Source organism: Panulirus ornatus, chromosome 65 (assembly GCF_036320965.1).
Source record: "Panulirus ornatus isolate Po-2019 chromosome 65, ASM3632096v1, whole genome shotgun sequence".
Classification (NCBI taxonomy): Eukaryota; Metazoa; Arthropoda; class Malacostraca; order Decapoda; family Palinuridae; genus Panulirus; species Panulirus ornatus.
The window spans coordinates 6,908,203-6,934,106 of NC_092288.1; the positions used below are offsets into that span (position 1 = coordinate 6,908,203).

The 25,904-nt window shown below is 37.5% G+C and overlaps 2 protein-coding genes and 1 long non-coding RNA gene across 9 annotated transcripts in view; 2 read left to right on the forward strand and 1 right to left on the reverse strand.

Moving 5' to 3' along the window:
* The window catches only part of LOC139746653 (uncharacterized), a 57,948-nt gene that overhangs the window by 5,381 nt on the left and 26,663 nt on the right, over positions 1-25,904 (reverse strand). The window lies entirely within an intron of this gene.
* fsd (transmembrane protein fates-shifted) lies at positions 27-20,321 on the forward strand. Of its 6 annotated transcripts, none has more exons than XM_071657656.1 (10): positions 27-300; positions 4,506-4,623; positions 7,431-7,517; positions 9,858-9,980; positions 10,727-10,814; positions 12,284-12,385; positions 16,956-17,154; positions 17,461-17,610; positions 18,585-18,764; positions 19,922-20,321. In XM_071657656.1, the coding sequence occupies exons 2-10, from the start codon at positions 4,557-4,559 to the stop codon at positions 20,009-20,011; spliced, it is 1,086 nt and encodes a 361-aa protein (XP_071513757.1). In that variant the 5' UTR covers positions 27-300; positions 4,506-4,556; the 3' UTR covers positions 20,012-20,321. The 6 variants fall into 6 exon arrangements, with proteins under 6 accessions (XP_071513757.1, XP_071513759.1, XP_071513756.1 ...); XM_071657655.1 differs by lacking the exon at positions 27-300 and adding an exon at positions 1,049-1,183; XM_071657654.1 differs by lacking the exon at positions 27-300 and adding an exon at positions 1,198-1,402.
* Positions 23,926-25,904, forward strand: part of Liprin-alpha (PTPRF interacting protein alpha) — a 202,353-nt gene continuing 200,374 nt past the window's right edge. Inside the window, exon 1 of one of the 2 annotated variants that reach the window (XM_071658081.1) lies at positions 23,926-24,479. In XM_071658081.1, the coding sequence (XP_071514182.1) occupies positions 24,231-24,479 (249 nt within the window). In that variant the 5' untranslated portion in view covers positions 23,926-24,230. The remainder of the gene's footprint in view (positions 24,480-25,904) is intronic. The other variant, XM_071658085.1, reaches the window with a different exon arrangement.

The window sequence follows — 25,904 nt, forward strand, 5'->3', positions numbered from 1 at the left end:
AACCAATAACTGTCTTAATTTCAGAGAATACACAACCCGTAACAACGTAAATAACCTGTACAACGTCGATTACAGCGATACATTGGTTACAATGTGCAATGTGAACCAAAGGACATGCAAAACACAAGGAAAAGGAGGAAGATGTTCCAGTATCCATTACAACCCTCGCATCATGACAGAAAACCGGGGTTGAGTATGGCCGCCTGTGGCATGAAGTCATTAAATTATTGCCCAATATTCAAGACATCAAGACAGCAAGATGCTGCAAAGGCAAGATCTAAAGTACTACGACTGCTTCAGGTAACATTATTTTAGGGTTACGTTTGACATATTTGATTAACTTCATGTCATGTTCTCTGGTTGTTCTGTTACATCTCTCGTAAAGCCAACTCTATACTTTCTACGTCATTAATCTGGATTAGAAACTTAAAAGTTGTGATCAGTTCACCTCTCACTCTTTTCCTGTACTTTCTCTTTAACTCGCCTCTCTTAATTTTGCTACTGTCTTCGTTGTTCTTCTTTGTAACATTTTTATGAACTCTTTGTTCCTGTTTAAGTCCAGTAGTCCAGGTTGTCGACTCAAATCTTTCTCATCACTCACGGTCTCCTGCAGCTAATTTCCTTATATATATATATATATATATATATATATATATATATATATATATATATATATATATATATATATATATTCTTCCCTGGAATAAGTTGAGTTGGTCGTAAGAGCAAGTATCAAGTATCACTTGGTCATTGGTCACTTGGTCTGCATCGGTTAACAACAGGCTTACTAAATGTTATCATCCTCGCCTTGAAACAATGTTCCATTTTTTTTACCATAAAACACACACACCATTTAGTCACAGAATGTGAGCATACTCGTAGGGAGAACTATAGTATATTATAAGCGTAACGAGTGCGATTCATGTAAGGCTGTAGGCCTATCGTTTGCCAGGGTCATCAAGGGCCATTAACTTTGTAATCATGAGTTATTATAACTATTATAAGTCTGAACGTATAAACCTCCATTGTATGATGAAGATAATTCAAAAGACTCAGCACCCCGCTCTGTGTCTGGACTTTGACGATACAAAATATTAATTCTATTAAAGTACGTCGGTCTGATTTGATTAAGTACCAGGTCACAGGTCATCATGCTCAATGGCTGTACTATTGTCTTCAGAAGGTTAATATTATTCTTAATTCCGTGTGTGTGAGTGACGAGCGAGGGGCTACCATACAGCACTCGGGCCAGCTAAAGGAAAATGAGTCTGAAATGATCAAAATATGAAATTCAGAGTCATAGCGTCCAAAATACACTCCACTCTCTCACGGCCGCCACGTACATTATACTACTATAAACTGCTCATGCGAATTAGATAAAAATAAGACAACTACAAAAAAGGTATGTGATATTTCCAAATATACTTTCAGGATATACTGGAATAAGGAGTTATTAATGGCAAATCTTTAAATGATAATGATAGTTAAGATTCCAACTTAAGTTGTCATTATATATATATATATATATATATATATATATATATATATATATATATATATATATATATATATATATATATATTGCGAGTGTACATAGATTACAGGTAAAACCACATAGAAAAGGGAAATACGATGTGTCGACTGAATACAGACAGAAAGAACTAGAGAAAATTTTTAGTTTCCTCCCCACATAGATTACTTATTGAATGACAGTCTGCTGCATAATCTATTGAACCAGTCCTTATCTAGGGGATGAGTGCTCCTCGCTAGAGGCTACTGAAAAATTGATGTCTATTGCATGTTACAGAAATGTTGTAACTTCTGTGGGGCTTTTAACCTTTAGAAATACAGAACCTAGAATATAACATACCAGCTGTCACTAGGTAGGGCAGGGCAGGCACACAAATTAAGATATAGTTAAAGGGAATTAAGGCACAGTTCACTCTTGATGACCTTGCGTGATGGAGGAGGGTTTGTGATGGGTGTATGATATCACCATGGCAGTTTAACATATTCATAGGGGTAGTTTTTCAGTTTACAGGTATGTGTGGTTTACTTGATACATTTAGATAAAATTAATACCATTGGATTTCTTATGGTGCCCTGAGTTGATACAGAGTGTGTGATTTTTGGTGTAGCACCTCCCAATCCATCATTAATTCTTAAAGTGGGAGCGTCTTGAATTAGAGGGATAGCGTGAGGTAAAAACATTATATCAGCAATTGAGGACACCATGCTTGAGTACAGTAGTAAAGTGACCATCTTGCAGACAGCTAATAAAATCAATCATCTAGGACTAGATTGGATTCTGTAGAGCTTTTTTTGGTTTGTATGTTGATATATGAACCAAATAAATCAGTGAAAAACGAAAGAAATTCTTTTTAGGGTTTAGAAATGCCTTATTTCCTTTATTATTGATGCATTCCACTGAATGCCACTGTGCATCATAACATTTGAGTCTGAGTTTAGCAAATGTGTTGAATGAATTCAGATGTCTCTAAATATACAGGGATTTGAATTAATGTGTATGATATCAGTCCCAAACAGGGTCAAATTCCAATATTTCCTTTGACATCTGAGCACATTGTTTACCTTTTGAACCAAGTGATCATGCACTCTGAAGTAAAGTACATGTTATGATGATAGAATTTCATCAGTATTAGAACCGACAAAACATCTGTAGTGTTGAAATAAAGATGTTACCTTTTCTGTTTCTATACATTTATGGATATACAGATAATTGATATGAACATAATACAGATAATTGTGCTGAAAAAAATATATGTAAAGTAAGAATTTACCATATTCACAGTGTATAGATTGAACAGTATCTGGCCGTGGCTGGGCTAGCCTTCCTACAGCTGCTTTCGTGTGTGTGTGTGTGTGTATGTGTGTGCAAAATAGTACTTCTGAATCTATGATCCATTTTCTCATTATTTTTGTGAATGAATGAATAATGATTAGTCTTTCCTGATTTGTGTGTATATATTGTATAAGTTTAAGAAATCTCTGTGAATTTCTTTTAAGTGATTGAATAAACTTTAAGAGCAACATTTTGTCACCTTAAGGCCTCCGGTCTTTAACCCTGTACTTACATTGAAAACAGTGACTGAATTGCATGACACTGAGATTTCATGAACCTTCACAACCCTCATGAGTTTATCTGTATTATTATTTATTTATTATACTTTGTTGCTGTCTCCTGCGTTTGTGAGGTAGCACAAGGAAAGAGACAAAAGAATGGCCCAACCCACCCACATACACATTTATATTCATAAACGCACATATACATACCTATACATTTCAACGTATACATACATATACATACACAGACTTATACATATATACACACGTACATATTCATACATGCTGCCTTCATCCATTCTCGACACCACCCCACTACACATGAAATGGCACCCACTCCCCCCATGTGCACACAAGGTAGCGCTAGAAAAAGACAACAAGGCCACATTCGTTCACACATTAGCTAATTTTGGTTTAACTAGCTACAATGTATCATATGCTTGGTTTAGTCCATTCACAGCACATTACCCCCTGTATACTACATCACTCTGGTTCACTCTATCCCGTTTACATCTTTCAATCTCCTGTAAGCTCATGCCCTCCACTTTCAGCACTTATTCCCTCTTTGCCAATGTCTCACTCGTTCTCTCCATATGTCCAAACCATTTTGAGACCCTCTTCAGCTCTCAGCCATTTTCTTCTTAATATCACACCTCTTTTACCCTTACCTATCATTACTTGATAAACTATCCTCATACCACATAATGCCCTGAAACGTTTCATCTCTAACGCATTCACCATTTCCATGCATAGTTCATGCCTTACGTCAGCGCAACATAATCAGGACTACTATACCTTCGGATATACCAAATAATGTCCTACCAGATACTGACTGACCTCTCTTTACACACATTCCTCATTGTTCCCCAAACTTTGCCCCCTCACCCATCCTATGATTCACTCTGCTTCCATGGATCCATTCGTTACCATGTTCTCTCCTAGGTATCTAAAACATTTCCTCCAAGTTTTCTTCATTCAGACTCACTCCAACTAACCTATCTCTGTGCACTTTTAAACCTGATAACTTTGCTTTTTTCACTTTATTCTCATTTTCATCCTTTCACATGCTCACTCAAACTTAGACAGCATCTTCTGCATTTCTCACTCAAATCCACCACAAGTGTCATGTCATCAGCAAACAATAACTGGCTTACTTCCCAGATCCCCCTCAGCCCCCACAAACTGCATACCTGCCCCTATCTCCAAGACCTTTATGCTTACCTCCCTCTACCCCATCCATAAACAAGTTTAACATGTTATGTATGGCCCATGTTTCTAACCCCCAAATGAAAGAAAAAAAATCCATACTCCACTGTTGTTGGCAGGATTGCAGATCTTTTTGTTCTTTCTGCAATACATTTTATAAGACATCACCTGTTTTCTTAAAGTTATATGAGTCAATATATATCTTTTGGTTTCAGTATGAAATTATGGCACATAACACTTATGTGCAATAGAGTGCGAGAAGAGTAATGCCAAGGAATAAGAGAAATTTGAGGAAATCAAAGAGAACCAGTGAACCATCAGGGATATATGGAGGTCAGTTTAATTAACCTGCAATATTGTTGCTGGGGTAAAAGTGTCTTTACCTTTTCATGTACAGTTTACTAACAGCTGTATGGTGATGACTGAAATTGCTTGTGCTACTTCTTGTGCACTTTCTAGGGGGTGAGCTTCTGTGGAAGAAGTGAGAGTAGGATATCATATGATCTGAAAGGTTACTGTGGAAATATTGAGAATATATTTAGCAAGAGATTAGATGTATCTCTTGTGATATCAGATATTAATTATCTGTAATATATGAGTGAATCATGCAGTGTCTGATTATTCTCGTAACTCTGATCAGCAGTCACACCATTTCGTTCCAAATTCATTGCCAAAGAATTCCAAACAAGTAATTTTTATTCCTATTTTTGTCTTCACATTTATGATACTTTTTTTATGATACTTTTTACAGCAACCTTTCACCACTTCAGTCATCTTTTCAAATCATTCATTCTTTACACATTCAATCATGCATATGTGTCATTTGTATTATATGCATTTTTAAGACCATAATGCTTTTTTCTAGAATTTTATCAGGTACTGTACATTATCATTTTACATGGTAAAGATCATCTCCTTACATCCTCACCCCTCCATAAACCCACTTTCTTAAGCTTTCAATTTGCAGCTGTGTATATATATGAAGGAATTCAAACAGCAATAGATCATCAGGTCCTTTCGAGGCTGTTTGTGATTAATAAAAAAATATCAGAAATTTACAAGTTAGTGTAGAAATGTAAATAGTTTAGAAATGTACATAGATAATTCAAAGAGAAAATCCTTCAGATTGTCAATTTGACTAAAAAGGTGCAAATGATGTTAGTCATGGACTTAAAGCAAAATATTTATCAAGGCTGTTCTCAAATGTATATTTGGTATTGTTTTCAACTATTCTGATTGGTAGATCATTCCATATATTAATGTTTTTATTGAATAAAAGTACTTTGCCTCATTTGAGGTAAAACACTTGCCCACAAGTTCTTATACTACGTGTGAAATCACAAATCAAGTCTCACGTGGCTAGTATGATCAGGATTATCAAAACTTTTTGTGATATTGAATACCAGTATTATATCACCTCCTAACCTTTTCTTTTCAAAGGTAAATAGATTCAAGTGGTTTTGTGGGTTCTCTTAGGATTTGTTTCTCAGCCTGGGAATCATCATGTTAGCTTGATACTGTACCCTTCCCATCCTGTTTCCTTTTTCAAGTAGGGTGACCAAAACTGAACACATGATTTTCTCGTTTTTTAATTAACCAGCTATATTATATGATTCTGGTAATATGTATAGATGGTCATAAGTTGAATAGGTCATAAGTAGGGGACCAGGAGTATATAGGGTTGGGGTTGTACTTTGGCAGTTAGAAAGTTGGTTGATAGGCCAGAAGCAAAGAGTTGTGATTAATAGCCAAGCTTCAGAATTATCAAATCTAACAAGTGGTGTGCTGCTGGGATCTGTCTTGGGACTATTTTTGTAATATTTCAAAATTTGCAGTGACAATAAGCTGGCAAAAAATGTACAACAGAAATTCTATTTCAACAATTCAACATAAACAAACAGGTGGACTGGGCAAAAGAATTTTCTCATCGACAGATGCAGAGCTTTACACATCATTCAGAAGAATGAGAAAGCAAGCCTCAAAATGAACTAAGTTTAGTTTCAGAAGTTTAATGAGGAAAAATACTTTGATAGTAATTTTCTCTCAAGACCTGATGCCAAGTAAGCACTGAATTATTTTTCTTAATGTTTGCCATTTCCTCCATTAGCAAAGTAGTGCCAGAAACAAACAAAGAACGCTGCATTCGCTTGCATCCATTCTCTAGCTGTCGTGTGCATTGCACTGAAACCACAGCCCCACAAACTTTTCCATGATCACCCCAACCACTTCACATTGCCCTGGTTCAGTCCTGTGACTGGACATTGACCCCTGCATACCACATTATTCCCGTTCTGTCTATCATGTGCATACCTTTCATCCTTTTGCATCAGGCCTCATTCAAATTCTGTTCACTCTATCCTTCCATATTCACAGAAGTAGTTAAAAAGGGAAACAGAATTCCTAGATTCATAGGTAAGGCACTCATATTTGTCCAAGAAACTAATCCTTACCCTCCACAGTTCATTGTTGGTTCCCATCTTTAATACTGTATTCAGTTTTGCTTACCCTTCTTGAATGAGAGAAAGAATGGGTAGAGTGTAGTAACAACAACCAAGATGATAATCAGGACAGAGAAACAAATCCTATGAGAGCTTGCTACACGACTTAAACTTGTTCATATTAGAAAAGAGAAGATTAAAGTGTGATAATTTAATCCAAGGCTTTAATGATATCAGTCTAAGAACCTGCTTAAGGCTAGTTGTGTCTGTTTTTATTGTTATGGATACACAATCATGGGCAGACGCCTTACTTTAGATGAGGCCTTTTTCTTTGACAGGATTAATAACATATGTAATGATTTACCACTTAGAGTAGTTCAGAGCAGCACCATAGATATGTTTAAAAGTCAAGCTACACATACTTTGCTTCTAGCTCATGACTGACATTATCTGTACCTTAGTTTCATGTTTAGTTTACAAGTATTTTTCCATGTGCTTTTCCTACCACTGAGTGGTCTGTTCCAGTTTGAATTCCTTCATTTTGAATGAATCTCTAGGATCATTCTTTTAATCACAGTATATGCCAGATTGACTCTCATCTATACATTTGAAAGGTAAGTATCTTGATCAATGCAAAACGCTTTTTTAAATGATTTGCTTGCACTCATTAAGATTTCTCTAACTCAGCTTTGAATGTTGCAGATGTTACTGTGAATGATTTTGCCAACAGTGAGACTCAGAAACGATTTCGTCCCAAGAAGACTGATATAAAAGAAGTTATAAAAGAAGGTGTGTCTTTTATTAGATTTTTTCCTCTCAGCAGTCTGTGTGACAAGCATGAGAGACTTTCTTTAGGATATCTCTTAAAAAATCAGGATTAGGACCCTCCAACCCTCAGTATATCCAGTGAAGCTGTTGCTTACTACTGAGTCTTGGTAACTTCAGGCCACATGTTTTTGGCCTGCCCAAAATCAGTTAAGAGTCTGCCACTTAGAATATCATCAACCCACCCACTCCTGGCTGCTCAGCAGCTCAGAATTCTCAGCATTGTGCACTGATGGAATGTCTTCTACCATATTGTTATTTTTATCTCATGGATAAGTATCCTTTTTTCTTTTTTTATCTTTGTTTAGCTTATTTAGAATATGGTGTACTCTGTGTATGCTTTGGTCAGTGTTTTAGGTTACTTTTATAAGATGACTAATGAGAGATGGGGTGAGAGAGTATCGGCAAACTGTATGGAGAAAAAAAAGAATGTTTTGGAAGGAGGTGAATAGTGTGAGAACATCAATGAGGGGGAGCAGATGAAAAAGTGGTCACAGACAAAGAAGAGGTAAACAACAAACTAGCGTAAAAGATATATTGTTTCTACCATGTATCATTCTATTCTTGTTTTTTTTATCAAGTGTTGACACCTCTTATATTAACTTGAACATTGTAGGTAAGAGAGGTTTACACTTGTGTGGCCCCCTCTCTTGAACTTTCTAAACTATTATGAAGATATTGAAATTTTGTGAGCTGTAGGCTTTTACTGTCTCTTTACTTAGACCATTCCAACTATCCATAACATTTACATCCTTCTTAATTTGATTTTTGCTCAGCTTTTGATCACAGTATCTGGTAACTCTGATATGGTACCTTGTTAAGAACTGCTTTTTAAATCATCTGACTGATTTAGGAGCTTAAAATGCTGTTATCAGGTCACCCCTCTCTATTCTTTCCTCCATTTGCTGAACTTTGTAGCCCTCTCTATGTTTCTTTAAGTGTGGCGCAATGATCTGCCTTGAGAAGTGTGGTCCAGGTTCTCTCTAACATATGTTCTTAAAAGCATATTGAACATTTTCATCTATTAGTCTGGTTATTCTCTTATGTACTCTCATCTAGATGATGAAATAGCTTTTGTATATATGGTAATAGTGGAAATTGTCAAGATGGATGGTGCTGGTACAGAGAATTTTTAAGTTGTGTATGTTGAGTAATATTAGAAATTATCAGTGTTGATAACATGTTGGTAGCATGGCTTGGTCATGTCTTTCTCTACTCTAAGCCCCATCCCTTACTGGGTTTCTTCTCCCCTTCCTTTTTTTTTTATAGCCAATTAAGTATTAAACATTTTCCCATGTGTTGTTCATTTTTGGCATGTCACTGAGTTGTACCATGATTAAGGAATTAAAAAGAAAAAGATAATCTTTTCACCTTCAACCATTCTGGAGATACAGACATCCAGAAATGACCACCTGTTACCAATCATGTTTAGTCCAAGTGGGAGACACAGCTTAGATTATGGTTATTTATAGCATTTCAATTTAGAAGTGATGTACAGAAAACATCTGGATGAAATAACTTTCACTTTTACTTGTTATGAAACACAGTAAGATAGGCCGAGGGGGTAAAGATCCTGGGTACGCTGAGGAATGCGTGGAAAATTAGATAATTATCTATAAGGCAAAAGTTGGACATACTTGATGGTATTGTAGTTTTGATGGTGTTGTGTGGATATGAGGCATAGGCTTTAGATGAGAAAGAGCTAATGAGGATTAATGTTTCGGAAATGAAATGTTTAAGGATAGCATGTGGTGTTAGGAGGGTTGATTGAATAGATATGATAGGGTAAAAGATTGGTGTGGTAATTAGAAGAGTATGGTTGAGAGAGCTGAAAAGATTTGGATATATGGTCAGGATGGGTAGGGTGAGATTGACTAAGAAAGTATTTGTCAGAAGTGAAAGGGATAAAGAAAAGTTGGAGGTCATTGGAGATTAAAGGATGGAGTGAAAAACGTTTTGAATGTTTGGGGCCTGAATATGCAGCAGGGTGTAAAGCATGCATAGGATAGAGTGAATTGGAGTGATGTGATATACAGGGGGTGACATGCTGTCATTTGAGCAGAGGGAAAACCATGGGAAGGTCTGTAGGGCTTTGGTTATAGAGCATTACACATGACAACTAAAGTGGGTGTGAGCAAATGAGGCCATTCTTCACCTGCTCCTGGTGCACATTGTTAACAAAAAAAAATTGAACAAGTATGAAAAAATGTTTAAAACAAGTTGGATCTTTTAACTAAACCCAACACTCATTTAGGAATTATATTGTCGTGAAGACTAAAAATTATATTTTTTCTTTTATAACAGTATGTATGCTGAACATAGAGGAGGACATGCTGAACATGGAGGAGGAGGATAAACCATGGGATGAAAAAGATGATTCAGATGACCTCATCTCTGATGAAGAAAATTGCCATAGACACAAAACAGGTATGAAGAATATTTAACATATTGAGGTTTACTGTGTTGGGAACTTTAACTTCATTGTGTTTTGTGGCAGAAAAGTGGAATCTACTACCTTCGAGTACCTATGATTTTACCATAATAGCAATTTTGCACTTTAAAAGAAAAATTGCAGGTGATAGGACATATTAACTGGTAACCATGAAAAGCTAAAAAAAAAAACTGTATAGCCTAGTAGTGTAAGATGAATAATCTGTGTATAACAAATTGAAAGTTTAAAAGAAAATGGAAGTCTCTCAATTATGACAGTAGTATTCTTTCTCCTTTGATCCCAGGGAATTTTCAGTTAGTAATATTTTACAGGCTTCTACTGTTTCTATCTTTTTCAGACAAAATGAATGTTTACTCATTTTCAAATGTAAATTATGTTAATTACAGCAGTGCTACCACTTAATGCAAATTTTAGCTCTATAAAAGAAATTTGGGATTGTGAAAATTAAAGTGCATGTGTATGAGTTTAGCTTTTGTGAATTTGGTATAAATGAGAATTGCTTGTATGTTTGATATATAAAACTTAACAGAATTCATAAGATAAAGTTGAATATATCTATTAAAATAATGCAATTAAGCTGTAACTGGTATTGGAAAGATCCTTTTCCTAAATGCATGAATATGAGATTTTAAAGATTTTTTTCTTTAATGTTATGTTGATCCTGATATTAGTCATGAGGACCTGCTAGATGTTCTTAATATTCTCACAATTTATTTTTCAGGTCATAAGAAAAGGAAAAGTAGAAAAATTATATATTCTGATGATGCCGAGAGTACAAACTATCCATTAGACATATGGTTTATGATAAGGTAAGGATTAGATTACAGTCTAGTAGCATCTGCTTTTACTTAGAACTTGAACTTCTCTATCTAGATTATATCACCTTCATATTGGAAGGCGGAATGCCTGCAGATTCTTTTTTTTAGCATTTCTTCTACTTATCTCAAAATTAAACCTCAAAGACCTTGAAATAATCTTTGAATATTTTTTGAAGAATTTTACTTTCAGTTACCTGTCAGATTTGTAAAGTTGTCTACCTTCTTAGAAACACATCTGCACCTATATGTAATAGACTTGAAAGGCTTATGTAATATAATCAGGTAAATTAAGGCAGTTGTACTAGGAAATAGCCAGTGTGACCTCTAATGAAAATGCCAACTTTTGCTGCGAAATCTCCTCCTATAGGCCAGTCAGTCACAGCTGACAATCTACATGCCATCTCACAGATGCATGAGAACTGATGAGCTAATTCACAGACTTAGTGCATCAGGATGGGCGAGATGGGAGAAGAGAAAAAACTACGTAAAAAGAGGAGACAGGTGTCCTAACTTTCTCTCCCCATTGCAGAATTGTGAGAGGCACACAATTTCTTTTTGCTCAAATGCTTGTTTCTTTCATTGCAAACTAAACACAAGTGACCCACGTAGATGATAGCTGAATCTGCATGCAGGTTTCTTCAGCACATGTTTGTGCTGTATTCATTGGGTTTTCCACATGTGAGTGTGTAGAGATGTGTGGTTTTGTATGCATCTCACTGCTTTTAGTGCAAGAAGTGACTTATCAGACACAGATAGGTGTGGGTTTATTGTTAATGGTGAAATGGTAGCTTTTGTATCTAAAGTAGAAAGATTAGCTTATTGGTATAGACCTGAGGAGAATAATGCATAGAGACAAATATTTCAGAGTCTAATGATTGTTGATGGAAAATATGATAACATTCCTTTTTAGTGCTTTCACCAAGAATTTGGATCTTTAATTTAGGGATTGTTCGCAGTGTGCAAGAATCATATTGGACTTTATTGTATAAGAAATGGAAATGGATCTAGGGCACTAATTACAAAAAGAAATTTAGAAGTTCTAGAGACATGATATTGGAAACAGGATGGTAATTACTGGAAAACAATTTGGTCTTTAGGTTTTATGACATCATGTAAAGGGTTAAGAAAAGTACTAGAGGCAGGGAAAGGCCAGATAAGGTATAGAGGTACAAAATGAATGGACATGTTTAAGCTGTGTCTTTGTTGGTGATTGTGCAGATGAACATTGTGACCCATTTAACTGAAAAATGTACTGCAAGCTCCACCTAGTTGTATATTGAGAAGTGATACACCCATGATAGATAAATAGGTACAGTATTATCACTGTCAAATAATTTGGGCTGTGTTGATACATAAATGAGGTGTATAGATACTGAATGAAATTTTTTTGAATGAACCTAAGTTTCATTAAGAGAATAATTTAAGGGAAATTCTAATTTATCTAAATATATGTTTTCTAGTGAACATATTCAACCAGAGGATGTAGGAAGGTTTGCTGGTGTTTGCCAGGCTACATACTCCATAACAAGAACTGCAGGATTCTGGATTTCTCTGTATAAAAGGTAATTTTGTCATTTATGTTTTTATGCTTTCTTTTTATAAAAGAATTTTGTAAGTTAATAATATAGACATTAAGAAAAATTTCAGCTAATTCAGCAGATCTAAACTGTAAGGATCCTCCTCCTCCTTTGCCCTCCTGGGGAAAGCACATGATATGACTAATAGAGATGCTCTGTAAAAGATGTAATGAATATATGATATGAGGTGATACTGTGTTGTTTGCTGAGAGTGAAAAGGAATTGCAGAAGGTTGAAAGTGTGTTTTATGATGTGTTTAAGCATAGTTAATTGAAAGTAAAGGTGAAAAAAAGTAAAGTAATTGGGGGAGAAAGACTGGAAGAGGTGACAGAACTAAGTATTTAGGAGATATTTTGGGTATGTTTGGTGATATGGAAGGAGAGATAAGGGAGAGAGCAGTACAGGGTAGTTGAGTCATTGGGTCCCTTGAAAGAATAATGAAAGATTGAAGTGTAAGTGTGGAAGTGAAGAAAGGATTAAGGGACAGCTTAGTCCTCCTGACCCTGACTTGTGCAGCTGAAACATGGACATAGGATGAGTCACAGAGATCAATAATCCAGGCTGTAGAAACGAAGAAAGAAGTGAGTGGATGTATGAGAAACTTATTATGGTAGGGAATTAACTGTGGAGTGGTAGATTCGGTGAAATGTAATATTTTGAGGTATTTTAGGCATGGGCAAAAAAGTGGAAGACGGGGAGTTTTCAAGGAAAGTGTATGATAGTATGATTAATGAGGTTGCAGTGAGAGGAAGACCAACTGTGACATGGGGAAAGAGTGGAAGAGAAATTGTTGAAGAATTTATGGTATGGTGTTTGTAAGTGAGGCATGGAAGGATAGGGATGATTAGAGACTTTTACCATGGCCACACCTTTGATGGAAGTTCCAGGAGGGAATGAGCATAAAGATATAGATAAATGAATTGGAGGGAAAGCAGTGAAAAGTTTGTAAGAAGACAGCAAGGTCTGTTTGTGGGTAAGAAGAGAGGAGGGTAATTGGTTCCAGTCAAAGGTTGGCCTGTGATGGGAATATGTAATATCACTATGGCTGTTTAAGTTGTTTATGGATAGGGTGGTGAGGAGGTGAATACAAGGAGTTTTGGAGAGAAAGGCAGAGATGCAGTTTGTCAGGTGAGGAAGGGTCAGGTAGGTGAATCAGTTCTTTGCTGATGACACAGTGCTGTTAGTTTTAATTGAAAAAACTGTAGAAGTTGATATCTGAGTTTGGGAGAGTGTAAAAGGTGAAAGTTGAGAGTAAATGTGATTAAAAGCAAGGTTTAGCATTGGTAAGAGACAGGTTAGTTGGAGTGTAAGTTTGAATGGAGAAAACTTGAAGGAAGTGAAATGTTTTAGATACAAGGAAGGTGAAAGTGCAGTGAATGGAACCATGGGAGCTGAAGTGAGCTGTTGGGTGGGTGATGAGGTGATGGTCTTGGAAGGATTGAGGAATGTATGGAAAGAGAGGTCACTATCTGGGAGTATAGTATAGTGGTTCCAATGGTGTTTTATGGATGTAAGGCATGGGATGTAGGTGAGAATTTACAGAAGAGGATGGAAGTGCTAGAAATTGAATGTTTCTGGACAGTCTTTAGTGTGAGGAGGGTTGTTCAAGTGAGAAATGATAGGGTGGAAATAAGAAGAGTATGGTTGTGAGAGCTAAAGATGGTATGCTGTAAAGGTTTAGGAATTGGAGAAAATGAGTAATGTGAGGCCAACAAAGAGGATATATGTGCCAGAAATGGTGGGAACAAGGAGAAGCAGGAGACCACATTGGATAAGAAAGAATGGAGTGTAAAAGGTTTTGAATGCTTCGGGCCTGAACATGAACAGGATAGAGTGCATTGGAGTGATGTGGTTTACAGGGAATGATGTGCTTTTTATGGACTGAACCAGGGCGTATGAAGCATTTAAGAGATACCACAGAAAGGTCTGTGGGGCCTGGTTGTGGATAGGGTATTATGGCTCCTATGCATCATACATGACAACTTAAGAATGGATGTAAGTAGATAAAGCCATTTTTTATCTTTTCCTGGTGCTACTTTGCTAATGCAGGACACGGTAAACAAATATGAAAAAAAAAAAACTGAGGGTAATGAAGTATATGATGATGTTATAATCAGAGTGGCAAATCAGCTCAGAGGAAAATTATTGTTCAGGACCAGATGATTTCCTGGCCATATTCCCCAAAAAGACAAAAACAGTACAAGTGAAATGCTGGAAGAACTGCCACTGTATAACCTGGAGAGAAGAACAAAGAGATATGTGATAATCTATGCATGGCAACAAATTGGAGGACAAGGAGAAGGATGACACCAAATTGGAGATGGAAGGATGGAGTGTATAATGTTTTGAGTGCACAGGGCCTGAACTTGCAGAATGGAGAAAGGCATGCACAAGACAGAGTGAATTGGAGCAATATGGTATACAGGGGATGACACATTGTCAGTGGATAGAACCAGAGCATGTAAAGCAGTTCAGGGAAAACACGGAAAGGTCTGTGGAGCCTGGATGTGGATAGGGGGAGTGGTTTTGGTGCATTACACAAAACAGAAAGTTATTGGACAAAAGCAAATGAGGCCTTTTCTTTGACAGTTCCTCGCATTACCTTGCCAACATGGGAAATGTCAAATAAGTATGGAAAAAAAGAAAAAATTCTTTATAATTGAAGGAAGAAAAATTTTGAGCCAGATGGCTTCGTTGTTGAGAGACTCAAGACCAACATGGGCAGGTGATTTATTTCTTCAACAGTTGGCACAAATGGTAAGGTTACACTTAGTGATTTGATAGTGAAGAGGATAGGCAGCCTTGGACAGATGGCTGTCAGAAAGATCATATGAAGAAGCATAAAGATTGTGCTCACTAGAAGAGAAGATGGATTTAATTAGACTGAGAATATTGCAGAAATTTATAAAGAATGAACCAGATTTATGAGCAGTTTTTATCGAGGATGTAAGGCATGTGTACGTGTAGGAAGAGAGGAAAGTGATTGGTTCTCAGTGAATGTAGGTTTGCGGCAGGGGTGTGTGATGTCTCCATGGTTGTTTAATTTGTTTATGGATGGGGTTGTAAAGGAGGTAAATGCAAGAGTCCTGGAAAGAGGGGCAAGTATGAAGTCTGTTGGGGATGAGAGAGCTTGGGAAGTGAGTCAATTGTTGTTCGCTGATGATACAGCGCTGGTGGCTGATTCATGTGAGAAACTGCAGAAGCTGGTGACTGAGTTTGGTAAAGTGTGTGGAAGAAGAAAGTTGAGAGTAAATGTGAATAAGAGCAAGGTTATTAGGTACAGTAGGGGTGAGGGTCAAGTCAATTGGGAGGTGAGTTTGAATGGAGAAAAACTGGAGGAAGTGAAGTGTTTTAGATATCTGGGAGTGGATCTGTCAGCGGATGGAACCATGGAAGCGGAAGTGGATCATAGGGTGGGGGAGGGGGCGAAAATTTTGGGAGCCTTGAAAAATGTGTGGAAGTCGAGAACATTATCTCGGAAAGCAAAAATGGGTATGTTTGAGGGAATAGTGGTTCCAACAATGCTGTATGGTTGCGAGGCGTGGGCTATGGATAGAGATGTGCGCAGGAGGATGGATGTGCTGGAAATGAGATGTTTGAGGACAATGTGTGGTGTGAGGTGGTTTGAGCGAGTAAGTAACGTAAGGGTAAGAGAGATGTGTGGAAATAAAAAGAGCGTGGTTGAGAGAGCAGAAGAGGGTGTTTTGAAATGGTTTGGGCACATGGAGAGAATGAGTGAGGAGAGATTGACCAAGAGGATATATGTGTCGGAGGTGGAGGGAACGAGGAGAAGAGGGAGACCAAATTGGAGGTGGAAAGATGGAGTGAAAAAGATTTTGTGTGATCGGGGCCTGAACATGCAGGAGGGTGAAAGGAGGGCAAGAAATAGAGTGAATTGGAGTCATGTGGTATACAGGGGTTGACGTGCTGTCAGTGGATTGAAGCAAGGCATGTGAAGCGTCTGGGGTAAACCATGGAAAGCTGTGTAGGTATGTATATTTGCGTGTGTGGACGTGTGTATGTACATGTGTATGGGGGGGGGGTTGGGCCATTTCTTTCGTCTGTTTCCTTGCGCTACCTCGCAAACGCGGGAGACAGCGACAAAGTATAAAAAAAAAAAAAAAAAAAAAAAAAATCATCTTTTTATTGACAATAATTTGAGTAGCATGAGATGTATGCCATGTGTCCATCTGTCAGTGTCTTAACCTTTTAGTTCTTTCTTGATAGCGTGAATTTTCTAAAGTTTGACATTTTCCTCTTATTTTGATATTAGTATAATTGATAGAGGCATAAAGGCCATATTTGAATCAATGGGTTGTTATTAATCATGTATGATTATCCTTCATGTACTGGTGGTGATTTTATGTGCAGTTTTAGTACTAACTTTTGCTGATGTAAGGGACATATTATATGTGAGTGGACCTTAATCTTTTATCATAGTAACACTTTAGAAATACAGTAATTCTAATGACTGGTATGACTTGTGAAATCTTATGCTTTTATTTATTTGGTACCTTCATTTATTGATAATGGTTCATTATTGTATTTTTGTCAGACATCACAAGTGGGTTATTGAGCTTCCAGAAAATCTTACATTTTGGAATATGAATAATGTCAGGGGCCTTAGAGCAGCAGTGATTCGCTCGTTGTTCTACATGTATTCACCATTTTGTGCTCGAATAGCAGCAGAAAAGCCCTTAAGTAGTGTTCCTACACACTTGCTGCGCTCCCAGTGTGTTTTGCAGTGGCACTCTGTAAGTAATCCCATGTTTGTTTTTTAGAATGTCTTAGGTTAAGGGCATCAAAGATAATGTTTTATTTGAAATATTTTTTGCAAATATTAACTGCACTCTGACAGCGTGATGGAAACAAGGGAATACATTCTCTGCTTAATGGGTCAAGGCTGTATATATTGCTGTATATAAGAATTTAGTGGAGAATTACAAAATGTTTCTTTGCATTAATGTAAGGTGGTTTAATTGAATTAGATAGAAAAGAAGTTTTTGCTTACAGGGCATATAGTATAAATTCATGAAACTGATTATTTCATTCCGTTTCAGAAAATTGGTACTCATCACAAATATTTCTTCAAGTTTATTGACTCAAATCAAAATAGAAATTTAAAAGATGGTAGAAAAAAGCTTGTATTTGTTGAGGAAACACACAAACTGGTGAACCTCAATCCTGAAGATGGCTGCTTCATCATAGAGGTTTGTCAATATTCTATATTACATATAGGAATGTAAATTAGAGGTTGTTAATAGGGTAGGCCGGCAGAATGACCAGTCATTTTAGGTGGATGCATGTGAAAGTTTATAATGATTTGAGGAAAATGAATGACATGTTTGACAGAATTGCAGAAATATTGAGATTGGAAAAGAGGTGTGTGTGTGTGTGTGAGCAGAGATATCATGAAAGACTGAGTGAAGAGTGACATAGGATAAGAGTAAATGAAACAAAGGGAGTGGGAGGTATACAGGTAAGTATTACCCATGTGTATAAGTGATGTGTGTGACATGCAGGAGGTATGCTGAGGGTAGGGAGACTGTGAATTGAGGATGTACATATTGGAATACGAGGAACCATGGAAAAGTGGGAAACCATGAACGAGGTAGAAAAGTAGAGTGAAATATGCTTTGAGTTTCTGGAGCCTGTGCATGCAGGAGAGGGTAAGGCATGCAAGGGATAGAGCAAGTTGGAGCATTGTGGTATACAGGGGGAATGTGCTGTTGATATGTTGAACCAAGGCTTACAAAACGGTCAGGGGAATCCATGGAAAGGGCTGTGGTTACTTGCTATTTATGGATATAGGGCTGTGGTTTTAGGGCATTATATATGACAGCTGGAAAGTGGATGTGAGTGAATGAGGTTATTCATCATCTGTATCTGGCTCTACCTTGCTAACATGGGAAATGGCAAATAAAGTAAGGACAGGGATAAGTTGAGACTCTTTTGCCTCGGCCACCCTCTTAATGGGAGTTATTATTATTAGCAGTGGTAGTAGTAGTAATTATTACTGTCAGCTCAGTCATCTTTTCTTGTCCCTACCTTGCTTGTGCAGGAAATGGTAAGCATGCATGAAAAAATTATTGATGTTATAATTATTATTATTATTATTATTATCATTATTATTATCATTATCAGTATTATATTTGTAGGATCATTATCATTATTATATTTATAGGCAACATGCAATGCAGTGTGTGCAACAGCCATGGTGATAGGAGAATTCTTGTACCATGCTGGACTAGGGTTGACGACTAACTTGTGTAGCCACCGTCTGCGTCTCTGCTTCGTTCCATCGCATCTTTTACCGAGATCTGCATCATTTACTGCCCGCAAATATCAAATTCCAGCCACAGAGGTAAATACTAAAATGTCTTCCATGCAACTGGAAAATTTTCCTTTTATATGTTAAGGACAGTTTCCAGTACAGTATTTAAAGAAGGAAGATTAATTTGCCTTTTGTCTACACATTTTTGTACTTGAATGAACCAAATATTCAGTAATACAGTGAGTATGGGTAGTATAAAACAGTCTGTCAGGAGTTTCATGCTAATGCATTCAAACTTTTTTGATGTAATCGTTTTAGTCTTTTTTGTCATGATTTTGATCGAGTTCATGGATATCTAAATTTGGTTGTGAATGTGAAGGTAAAACCATTGAATCTACAGATCTCTAATTGAAAATAGATAAAAAAATCTAAAGCTTTAGAGACACAGTATAATGCTAACCAATGTGTCCATACAAATGGGAAGGACATTAAAACCTGATACTGGGTTCATTTACTTAGTAACTTCATTCACAGAAGTGGTAGGTCTGGTAGAGGTCACCAGATGTCTGGGTTTAGCATACATCATTGTCAAGTAATTCGGGATCATCATCTGTGTGGACCTTTAAAATGAGCTAGCTAAAAGCCCTCAGTTTCCTTACATGACAACTCACAAGAATGTAATGTCATTGGCATGGCTGGAGGATGACTGACTATGGGCAGAAAATATCAAGCACTGCCAACTTGGCAACAATACAAGCCCAGTGGGTAGCCTTGAAATAAAGGTGCAAAACTTGATGCGTACATTTGCATCTAGAGGAGTTGCTCACCTCTTGTAAATTTACATCTTGAGGAGTTGAAGGGTAAAACTGGGGATTCATGTCAGGGCTAGAACTGGTCATATCATCTTGTAATCATAAGGCTCAGGACAAAGGAAAGTAAGTCCTCTAAGATAGTACTAATTATGTTGGAATGGATGTACTGAGCAATTTTGTACATACTAATTATTAATAATGATAGTAAAAAGAGATGGTGGGTGGTAGACCTAAGAATTAAAAAGCATTATCACTGAGCTTTAGATTTGAAAATAAATGCAGGGAATTAAGATGGATTCAGAAATAGTTGGATAGGGTTATCCTGTCTTGTTATGAAGGGTTTGCATAGTTTGGAATGTTAACATAATAGTAGTTATAATTCATGTATATCATAACAGCAAAGGTCTATTTTCATAATTTTCTTTAACATTTCAGATTTTATTGGATCCAGTCAGTGATGTTCGGATTTATCCTTGGTGGCATCCTCAGTACTGGAAGTGTATGCCGAATACATGCTTCAGTTAACAACGGTATCATTATTTTTCTGTGTGAGTCATAGATGAATCTTAGGCATAGCATATAATTTGATATAAAAAATTATTCCTATTCTTTTATATACAGTGACATATATAATTTTTTCTACACTCATAATGTGCTGGTTTGCATTATGGACTGATTCTTTGTCTTGGATCACGCTATTACAAGCCCAGTCTTCAATGTGAGAAAACATTCTCATCTCGTCAGATTGAATTTAAAGAAAGGTGCAATTCAACAGACTGTTATGGACCAATAATTGTGAGACACTGTTGTAGTACCGCATTAAAAGTATCACATATGCAGTGTTTTTATTATCCTATTTCTGTATTTGTATCAACACATCTTACTTTTGCTTGTTGTTCTTTGAATGCTCCAATTCTGCACTGTATATGACATTACAGTGAATGTATACAATTTAGAACAGTAGCATTACTGGACTCCACCTGCATTAGGTTTCAACGCAAATGGAAGGTTACCTTTGGAGAGGTTGTACCTGTAGGAATACAGTCTTGTCACAGAGCTTATCACTCCAAATGAGTCCATTATTTCCCAGGTACAGGAAGTAGTGCAGTCTTGGAGCTGCAAGAGCACCTGGAAAGAAGTCATGGTTCATACTAGGACCCTTTCTTAGAAAGAGGTCTTGGGATTATTAGAAATAAATGTACAATAGCGTAAATTTAAGAGCTAAGGTCCACCAGTGGAAAAGCTCTCTCCCTCAACTGTGCAAATAGATCAGTACAAATTATTGATTATGCACACAAAGCGAAAGAAAGGCTCAATATGATTTATATGTGGAAAGAATGCAGGATGGGGGGTTAACAAGGAGAGTGCATGATAGAATGATTGAAGGGGTTGATGTGAGAGGAAGACCACTTTTGACATAGGAAAATAGTGTAGAAGAGTGCTGAAGGGAGAGAAATGGGGGAAGAATGCATGGAATAGTGTGTGTGAGAGAGGCACATAAAGACGGATAAGTGGAGGCATTTGCCGTGGCTACCCACTTGATAAGAGTACCCAGAGGGAATGTGCATTCGAGACATACATAGTTAGATAGATATATAGGAAATAAGCTTCAAGATTCTGTGTGAGAATGACTTGGGAGTCAACATCATCCCTAACCATTCACTATATTCCCACAGAATTGTTAGGGAGACTTTACGAGAATGGTTAAGGAGAACAGTTGTCTGCTGGCATAGAATAGCTTTCAAGCATATGGATAAGGAATATTTAGTAAGCTTTTCATATCTTACATATGACAAAAACTAGAATGTGCTTCACAAGTTTGGTTACTGCACTAGGAGCTAATGGAGAAGGTTCAGAGGAGGGTTATGTAGATGGTACCAAGATTAAGGTGGCTGAGTTACAGGGAAAGGCTAGAGGCTTTGATATTGCCCACCTTTGAGGAGAGAGGAGTCAGGTGTGACCTGATCACAAACTAAGTTTTTAAACCATGGTTGATGACATAGACAATGAACAGTTCATAGAAAGATGAAGATGACAGAGCATGAAATCAAGCAGGAATCTTCTTAGAAAAGATTTAAAGAATTTCATGTAAAGTATAACAGTCAATGAATGGAACAAAATGACTAAAGAATTAGTTAATGCAGATAGCATGAATATAGGTTGTATGAAAGAGAATCAAGAGATGTGTCCCCAGGAGTGTAACACTAAATGTCTATACAGTACAATTAGGTAATTACACAAATTGGGAAATGGGTTCAGTTCCCAACAACCAGGGCTTTGTGGTGAAAGGTTCTGTGAAGTATACAATGAGGGAAGAGAATCATTAGTACTCCCAACCTCAAGTACTGAGTCAAAAAGCAAAATAGCTTTAAGATGTGTCATGGAAAAGATATAGGTAGCACTCCAGCCAGCCAGTATTTGTAAGATATGTTACATAGATACACAGACCCAAAGTCCAATCAAGGTGGTCTGCCCTTAACACTACAATAAGAAAAAAAACAAAGTAAAGGTTCATTCCTTTTGAGAGCACAAGGAATCATTATAACAGGATAAGGAAGGAGGAGCAAAGAAATATTGAAGACTTCCACACAAAAGTCAGGGGTAAATTGTCAATAAAAGACCAGCAAATTAAGCCACGGGATGCAAAGGGAAGAGTTATAGGGGATTATGCATGGGTATGTGAGCAAAAGAATGACAAGTTTTAGTGTCTTTTCATTGAAGACACTGATCCAACACCAGTAGGATGGATTGGGAAAGTATTGAGATCTTGAGAAAAGACATTTATAGAATAATAAAGGGTCTTATACAGGACTCATGATCTCATGAAATTTCACTGTGTGTTGAATACACTTACATGTTCACTTGATAAATCACTTTAAATAGTGTTCAAAATGTCACTGGAAAACGATAAAGTGCCAAGGGAGCAGAACAGGAAAAAATGCCATACGCATCGATGAGAAAGTAGACTGGTGAGATGCGGTGTATGTTGGTGTGGTATATTGGTGTGTGAGTACTATATACTGTGAAATATACTGCCATGTATTTGTGGTACAGTGCTATAGTTTGTGTAGAATAGTGAAGCATGGTATAGTGGTGTGTGTGTGGTATAGTAAAGGAGTGTCAATGTGGTATAATAATATGTGTCTGTAGTATGGTGTACGTTAGTATACATCATAGTGGTATATGTTAGTAGGGTACATTGGTGTGTGGTGATGTGTATCACAGCACTTTAGGGATTTGTGTTGATGTGATACAAAGGTGTAATTTTGTACAGTATACCAGATAGAAGTATCTGGTATAGTGGTATATGGTGGTTTTAATGTAGTACAGTGGTATGTGTGTTATTGTATAGTGCAGTGTTAGTGTAATAAAGTAGTGTGTTAGTGAAATATACTGGTATGCATTGGTCTGGTAAAGTGTTATGCTTTACTATGGTGGTATGTAGTATGGTGGTGTGTGGTACTGTGGCATGTGTTAGTCTAATTCAGTGGTGTGGTATAACAGTGTTAGTGTGGTATACCACTGATTGTTAAAGTGGAATAGTGGTGTGTGTGTTAGTCTAGTATTTTGATGTATGTTAGTATAATGTAGTTGTGTGTGTTCGTGTGTTATAGTGTGGTAGACGCGCGTGTGTGTGTGTGTGTGTGTCTGTGGTGTGGTTATGTGGCGATCATTCGGCAACCAATATCAAGTCATTTTCATATCATAAAGATCTTCTTGTGTACCTCGTTCGTTTGAACTTAAAAATCTGAAAAGATTGATAATCACAGTCCAGCCCAGGGAGTAAATAATCTATTGAAGCTATGATGTGTCTACTTTTGTGTGTAGGTTTGTTTTTCCGATTGTGCCTGCGTATGTGCGTGTGTGTACGTCCTTGAATTATTGTGTCCATTTGGATCATCTCTCTACACTGATAAATGAACTGTGGGTTAAAACAACACCACAATTATGGTTATTATCAAACAAACACGAGTGGGATACCTGCTGCACGACACTGGTCCCCGCTAATAAGTCGCCGGTGATCTGCTCGGATGTGCGGTATCTATATACCTCCATTTCTCTCGTACTTTGAATTACTGAAGTGCATATTATACATCAAATGGTAAATTTATTTTCCCCGTGTGTCTGTGGTGGGTAAGCAAGTGTCTGATGCTCAGGTTGATGACCATTTGGAACACTTTAGACAGTACCTTTCATTCATACGATCCCGCTGTAGTACACATCAGGCCACCACTGTCGTAATTATGGGGTACTACGATGAAACCTTTCATGGAATTATTTAATATTTGCGGCCAATAGTACACTCAAGCACACCATCGAAAGCATTTTTGATCAATGGAATATAATGATAACGTTAGGCGAAAGTTTTCAAGAGAGTAAGGAGTGGCCAGTGGGTGAGAATTGGTGAGGCGAAGACAGAGCTGGGAGCATCTTTGAGGGATTCGGACATGGGCAGACCGAGGCAGTCTTGAAAATGGCCGACGCTCGATAGCGGTCGGGTCGGACGGGCAGCCAACTTCTTGTGAATAGTGAATGATATCGTGACTATGGAGTGCTGAATGTGGTCCAGAAAGCTTGTGAATGTTCGTTGAGCCAAGTGAGTCCGTACTGTGTAAGTCAGACTGGTAAATATGACCGTGAAAAGTGTTAGGAAGTGGGTGTGAAGGTGGTGGAGCTAGTCGATGATCACAGTCGCTGAAGGTTTGAAGTAATAATACGGCCAGTGGGCTGAATTTCCTTCAAAATGTGGAATATGATGTGTGATGTTATGCCCACCATAGCTGAGGACAGCATCTCCCAACGGGGATCACAGTTTAGCGGAGATGACGCTAATTTTGAACAGCTTATGGTATCAATGCTAGACGAGAGAGACAAACTTTTAGACACGATTCGGGAAACTCAGGAGAGACTGAGTGAGTTAGAATCTAAATACCAAGAACTAGAAAAGGAGAGAGATAGTCTCCAACGGCAGCTAGACGCTAATCTTCCTCAGGTAAGTGAAAGAAGTTGAAGTTTTGTAGGAGGAGTGCCACTCTGCCTCTCTCTGATCCATTTTCTTTGATGCTAAGTTAGGGTGCGGACCTGGAACATCAAGCCTTATGTTTTCTGACATTTCTCATATTCTCGCCTGTGTTTTGTCTCGGATGGCATTTGCTAGGGTTGCTGATGAGGCGAGTAACTCATCGGTATCATAATCCGGCGGATCTATCAAGAAAAAAAGGGGTTATGAAGTGGTTGGTTGGGCGGTGGAGGAGGGCGGCGAGCTGATATATTGATGAAAAACGAACCACGCAGACGCGGCGCTCCTGCGGTTTTAACATACATTTTTCTACGAATTGACTCTGGTAATGCCTACAGAAGGTTACCCAGGGAACCGGTGGAGGCGAAGCCTTGACAGTGATTACAGAGGCTTATTGATAGGAGTGGTGGAGGAGGAGGGCAGGGCGTGCGGCACCAGTCTGGCCATGACACCATTGACGGTCATGGCGAGAGAGGCCGAGAACCATAAACACTTGAGGCCTGTCATCCAGTCCTAACCTAACCTAACCCTCCTGTATATATTGTATCCTCTCCCCCCTGACCAATATGTATTATTAACTGCCGTTGTTACATCATAGTTATATATTTTTGTATGATGTGTCTGTCTGTATTTATGGATATGTGTGTAGATGTGATTGAATGGACTCCTTATGATGGAATAGTGTTGTTTATATAACGGTGAACAAAAATTCTAGGGTATATGCTGTGTATTTAAGAATCTCTGTATTTTTGTTCGATAGATTTGTTTGCCAAAGTGTCTAGCGTTTTGTCTTTGGAGAAGAACTGACTGTCAGTTGATGTAAATGTTTTGTTGTTGACTACGAGAATCCATATACCGTTTTGCTTTGAAGAACCCAAGTGTACCTGTAGCCATCGGCAATAGGTAAGCCACAGGTACTTATCCAGGGCACTCTTGAACTTCCCCACTGTGCTTCCCGTGTTGTTTCTGATGATTTCAGGCAAGATATTGAAGAGTCTTGGGCCCCAGATATTTAAGGTGTTCTCTGTACATATCGCACCATTGGATACTGGAAGTATTATTTAACAGTTTCCATGTCTGTTGTGCCAGTGGGAAGTTATTCTAATTGTACGTTGGGGACCATATCTTCTAAGATTTTCAAGGTATAAATAATTTGCAATTTGGAAAACTGTAGGGTGATAGTAAAGGAGACTCTTATAGAAATTTACAGATGCTTTGGACTTAAACTTCACTTAACTTCCCTTACCAGCCTAAATTTATGATATTTTCGATGTTAATTGAGTGAATGTTAATATTGTGATGCCATATGCATTCATTTGCTTGGAATATTGTTAACTAAGTGTGTTTACTGCCTACGTGTTTATGCAACTAATTTGGCATTAGGAAGGTGGGGATGAT